Here is a 6000-nt window from a genome sequence, read left to right on the forward strand (position 1 = left end):
AGAAATGAATGGGATTGGGGTAAATGTTAGGAAATTCTCAAAGAATCAATAATTAGAAAATTATGTTTAAGCCGGGCGGTGGTTAATCCCAGCACTCGGGAGGCAGAGCCAGGTGGATCTCTTGTGAGTTCGAGGCCAGCCTGGTCTCCAAAGTGAGTTCCAGGAAAGGCACAAAGCTACACAGAGAAACCCTGTCTCAAAAAAAAAAAAAAAAAAAAAAAAAAAAGACAATTATGTTTAGAAAGGAAGGAAGGAAGGAAGAGAGAGAGTGTAGCTTGAGTTTTCCTGCCTTGCCCACAGTCAGGACAAATCTTTGTCACCCGCCAGTCCCACAGCCGCTCAGACCCAACCAAGTAAACACAGAGACTTATATTGCTTACAAACTGTATGGCCGTGGCAGGCTTCTTGCTAACTGTTCTTACAGCTTAAATTAATCCATTTCCATAAATCTATACCTTGCCACGTGGCTGGTGGCTTACCGGCGTCTTCACAAGCTGCTGGTCATGGCGGCTGGCAGTGTCTCTCTGCCTCAGCCTTCCACTTCCCAGAATTCTCCTCTCTCCTTGTCCCACCTATTTTCTGCCTGGCCACTAGTCAATCAGTTTTTAATTTATTGACCAATCAGAGCAATTTGACATACAGACCATCCCACAGCGAGAGAGAGAGAGAGAGAGAGAGAGAGAGAGAGAGAGAGAGAGAGAGAGAGAGAGAGAGAGAAGGAAGGAAGGAAGGAAGGAAGGAAGGAAGGAAGGAAGGAAGGAAGGAAGGAAGGAAGGAAGGAAGGAAGGAAGGAAGGAAAATACCTCCATAAGATCCAGCTGTATGTAGGGCATTTTCTCAATTAGTGATTGATGGGGGAGGACACAGCCCATTGTAGGTGACGCTATCCCAGGTTGTGGACCTGGGTTCTTTAAGAAAGCAGGATGAGCAAGCCCTCTTGAACAAGCCAGTAAACAGCAGTCCTTGGCTGGGGATTTAGCTCAGTGGTAGAGCGCTTGCCTGGCAAGCACAAGGCCCTGGGTTCGGTCCTCAGCTCCAAAAAAAACAAACAAACAACAACAACAAAAAAAAAAAACCAGCACTCCTCAATGACCCCTGCATCAGCTCCTGCCTGTTTTACATCATGCATATAATAAAATACACCCAAAGAACTGTATTTCAGAGCCTAGAATTTCTTCTGAGCTCTGTGTTTAAGAAAGGGAAACTACTAATGATATAAAGAACTTAGAAAAGAAAATAACATTGCCCTCAGCTCCAGTTGGCACTCTGGGGTCAATTTCAAATTCATGCTGTCTTCTCTCCTTTGTGTGCATGTGTACGGATGATGGGTATGGGTGCAAGTGCATGTGTGTACATGCATGTGCAGGCCAGAGCACAACCTCAGGTGTCCGTGCTCAGACATAGCTCGCTTCTTTTTGAGACAGTCACTGGCCTGAGAATCAGCAAGTAGGCTAGACTGGTCAGCAAGCCCCATGGACACATCTGTCTCTTCCTTCCCTGTCCTGGGATTACAAGCATACTCCAACACCCACACACCCACACACACCTTACTTTTAAAGATCTGAGTACGGAGGATCCAACTCACTGAGGTCCTCGACCTTTACAACTGAGCTATTTCCCCAGTCTTCTGTCCTGAGTCTGCTGCAGTCTTGTGTCCCAAACATCTGCCAAGAACCCCTAGTCACCGCCTCTAAGGCAACACCTTCACTAGGGCAATGAAGAGAGCACAGCATTGTAGAGACCACTTGAGAGAAAGGAGTTTCTGTTTATCCTCAGCTAACCAAAAGACTAAAGTGAAAAAGGTCTTACTGTAGTATAATGATGTCACACATATACTCTATAATTTAAAAACCTGCCAACCACATGCCCTGATACTTTTTAAATTCTTCCTTTAAATAAGTGACATTACCAGTTACACTGGCTATTGAGATCTCCTGACAGAACGAAGCAACACAGGGAAGTTGTTAACTGCTGACCACACTTCTAGGTGGCAGAGTATCAAAGAAATGGTATACATACCAAGCCGTGGCATAACAGCTCCCAGAAACTGCTCATCTTCTTGGAAGTGGTTCTCTTGTAAAGATTCCAGCAATTTCTGCAAGACATCTTGGGGCACTTTGCAGCCAGTGCCTTTCAGTTCTGTAAACCTGGTTAGGCGGAAGCTCTTGTCCAACTCATAACTTTCCGGGTTAAAGGACTCCCGAGTAGACATGGTTCTGGGGCCACACTCTTCACGGTTCAGCCCCTCCCCTCCCTCTCTCTTGATCCACCGGCCTTTCTAGTTGTGATCCACCTAGGTACCACCAAAACACAAAAAGTCACCGTTAAAAGACTCTGAACTGGTATTTGTCAAGAATCAAGTGAATGAATACCCATCAGAGAAAGGTACAAGGACCGGACTTGCCTAGACCACAGGGAAATACTGTATCAGTCAAGCTGGAGTACCAGATGATGGGTAACATCAGAGACACCTAGTGAAGACCCGATGGTGGGAGTGTGGTTATAATGGTGGCTCCGAGGGCGAGCTCATGTGACACCTGCCAAGTGGGCAGTTACTCCAAAGTTCCTCTGGGGTACAGGGCTAAGAGAACTGGTGTGTACTGTTTGTCAGACTGAAAGTTCTATGCTTTGGAAGGCAGACATGCTAGCTACTGTGACTTTCCTGAAAAACTTCACACATAATAATAAAACAGCCACCAGAAACTGCAGACAGCGGGACACAAATGCATCCCATGGATTTTTTTTTTTTCTTTAAATCGAGACAGAGTCCCTCTACATAGTTCTGACTGTTCTGGAATTCACTATATAGACCAGACTAGCCTCACAGAGATGCACCTGCCTTTACCTCCCAAGTGCTGGGATTAAAGGTGTCCACCACTATGCCTGACAAAATTCTTCAAGACATTAAATTCTGATTTTAAAAACAGGTTTCCTTCCTAACCAGACAACACAGTACCAAATAATGGGAGAAGTCACCGAAGGACACTACTTAAAAAACAAACTAACAATGACAAACCCAAACACTTCCAATGGCTGTAAAACACAGTGAAGTCTGTGTTCAAGAGTGCTTTGCAAAGTTCTCTGATGTTTTTAGCATTCCTAGAAAGCAAACATCCCGCCAACAAACCAGTACACATACCATTGACAACAAACTACTGCTCATTACTAGCTCATTACAAAATGAAACAGTATCACACGAAATCACCAGTATTAGGGTTCTGGGCACCACTCGCTGTATTTCTGGCACAAGCTCCTCTGTTTGCAGCCTTCCATCCAAATCAAAACTCAGTAAGTGCTCCCAGGGTTTACAAACTTTCTGACTGATGCTTTATTGGGCATAGGATTACATACACCCCAAGTTTTAGGATCGGTTTCTCCTATAAAATTTATGATCGAGATCATAATTCCCATTTACAGAGTTTTCCATCCCCCAGGAATCACTCATTTAAAATAAATTTCACAAAGCCCCAATTTGGGCAGTAATCCAAACTGTTGTTACAAACGTGACGAGAGCAATGATTTCAGCGGGAAACTACAGGCACAGACTTCCTATATCATTCAAAGAAACCAAACTTCTCTAAAGAGCGCTGTGAACCAAGCAAGTTACCAAGAGTGGGAATTTCGATGCTAGTTCGGAAAAAGTGGGAATTACAATTCAAACTCCCTCGCAAAAACCAACCAACCAACCAAACAAACAAAAACTTGCATTTAACCCTGCCTCATCTCTACCAGGTAGAGAAACCGGAAAACCCTATTTGCATAAGGAATGTTTTCCTACCTCCAATCCTATGCCCTCAAGCCAAAGGAAGGAAAGGGATTCTGCAGAGTCCCTTTCTTTTTGCACGTTACATTTCTCAACACTTTCTGGCTAGAAAAGTTTAAAAACACATCGAGAAAACTCAGTTCTAAAACTCAAGTCGACGGAGACGTAAGTCACATGGGCTCATCCTCAGAGGAAACTCCAGCTATGCGGGGAGGATGAAACTGGGATGTGCTTTGGGGGAGCGTTAAGTCCAACCTGGAAGCCACATGTTTACACCTTTAAAACAATGACATGAATACTTAAAAGATCGCGTTTAACCCCTTCGCTCCCGCGTACGGGGCGGGCTCAGGCCACGGGGGTGCAGCGGGGCAGCCGACCTACCTCGCCGCCAGTCCCCGGGGCCCCGCGCGTGCCCACAGGCCCGGGAGCCGCGGCGTGCGTGCCGAAGCCCCGCGCCCTCCATGGGGCCGGACGCGGAGGATGCCACTCAGGGGACACCTTAAATCTCCGGCTGCCGCCTTTAAAGGCACGGCGGCGAGCGCGGGCCGCGCTCTTTGTACGGTGCCGCGCCGCGGCCAGGGCCATGCCACGCCACAGGCCCGGCGTCGCCGCGGCCGCGGTGGCCGTCGCCGGCGGGGACCGGAGGGACACGAGGGCCGAGTGGGGGCGGGGGAGGCCTAAGGCGCAGCGCCAGGACACCGGCGGCTACGGCGCAGCGCGCGGGCGGGCGCGCGCGGGCGGGCGGGCTGGCTCCCCGTCCGCGCCGCCACACAAAAATGTCGGCGGGCGAAAAGATTAACCCCTGCGTGGCCGCCGCCGCCCTCCCCCTCCGCTCCTCCCTCCTTCCCCGGACTCCGCGTGCTGCGGCGGCGGCGGCGACGGCGGAGGAGGCAGCGGCGCGGGCGGCGCTTCTTTTTTAAAGCGGCCCCACCAAACCCTGGGCTCGGCCCCTCTCCAGGCAGGGCGCGCGAAGGGCCCCGGTGCACGGCTCCCCGGCCGTCCCGGGCGGCCCGGAGGGGGATTTGCAACGGCCGCGCCGGGCCTGCGGCCCGATATTCCCCTTTAAGCCTGCTGTCTCGCCCCCCCTCGCCAGGCCCGCCGCTTACCGGCTCGCTTTGCGCCCTCCGCCTCCTCCCGAAAACGGGCCGCGGCGCTCCCACAATGCACCGGGCGCGCCGGGCTCCCTTAAGCGTCGCCTGAATAAAAATGCTGCTCCCGGTGGCGGCGGCACGGCCCCGCGCTTTGGACGCCGCGTGGAGCTCGGCCTAGGCTGGGCGCGGCCCTCCGGGAACCGGGCCGCCGCGCTCCCGCCGGCCGGGCGCGCGAGGGTCCCTTTAAGAGCGGCCACCTCCCTTTAAGAGGCGGCGGGCCGGTGGCCGGAGCGGCTCCGTGTTGCTGGTGGCGGTGGCGGCGGTGGTGGTGGCTGCGTGCGGCCCGGGAAGGGGGCGGGGGCGCTGTGCAGAGGCCCGAGCGCGGCAATGATTGGTCTCGGGGGAGGGGTGGGGGGTTGCAAACCCAAGGAACGGTGGCATCCGTTGCATGATGCAAAAAAAGGGGGGGGGGTAGATTGATTTCAAAAGTTGCGAGTTGCATTCGTAGCAACCTTGAGTGATGGGGCCACCTACTTTCGCACCCCACCGATCCGCGGGAGAGCACCAGAGTTTTTTTTTTTTTTTTGCACAACCTGGTCGGGTGCGACCCCCGCAACACCCGCGGGACGCGGTACCTGCTCCCACATCTCTGCTGCTTCGAGACAGTGACCGTGGGAACAATTTACAGAGGAGTGCGGGAGCCAAGGACAAACGCCTCACCCCAGTGAGACGTTTGAAAATCAACTTAAACCCGCGCTTCATTCTCAGTGACTCCCATCTTTTCCTCGTTCTATTGTTTAAGCCTAGCTCCGCAGTTCAGGGGACTCCCAGTGAAATGTGCACATGCCCTGTAAAGTTTCTTGAATATTTGACGCGCATTTTGGGGAGGGGGGGAGTTTATGTTGCCCGGTTGCATCATTTGTTCTTCCCATGTCCTAGTAAACATGGCAGACTGATCCCGTGTGCTTGAATTGACATTGGTGATGCAGTTTCATTTCATGGAGTAACTTCAGATTTCCGACTTGGTAATGCATTGCGGATGCAAAGTGCTTTCATTTGAAGGGCTTCCCTGGAAAGCTGAGCAGCGCGAACTTGGTTTGGAATACGCCCTCATATTCCAAATTATTTGGGAGCAGAATTGTTGGG

At 51.4% G+C, this 6000-nt stretch overlaps 1 protein-coding gene across 4 annotated transcripts in view; it reads right to left on the reverse strand.

Annotated features, from left to right (window-relative positions):
* The window catches only part of Sephs1 (selenophosphate synthetase 1), a 28992-nt gene extending 23840 nt beyond the window's left edge, over positions 1–5152 (reverse strand). The window contains exons 1-2 of one of the 4 annotated variants that reach the window (XR_003736812.2): positions 4870–4955; positions 2020–2293 (exon numbers count right to left, since the gene is read on the reverse strand). Coding sequence is in view for 3 of the 4 variants with exons in the window: in XM_028891903.2 (XP_028747736.1) it covers positions 2020–2212 (193 nt within the window). In the remaining variant the exon portion in view is untranslated. Of the gene's footprint in view, positions 1–2019; positions 2294–4144; positions 4293–4869 lie in introns of those variants that run through there. The other 3 variants (XM_028891903.2, XM_028891909.2, XM_028891922.1) reach the window with 3 other exon arrangements.
* Between the last annotated feature and the right edge of the window lie 848 nt (positions 5153–6000).

Source organism: Peromyscus leucopus, chromosome 5 (genome assembly GCF_004664715.2).
Source record: "Peromyscus leucopus breed LL Stock chromosome 5, UCI_PerLeu_2.1, whole genome shotgun sequence".
NCBI lineage: Eukaryota > Metazoa > Chordata > Mammalia > Rodentia > Cricetidae > Peromyscus > Peromyscus leucopus.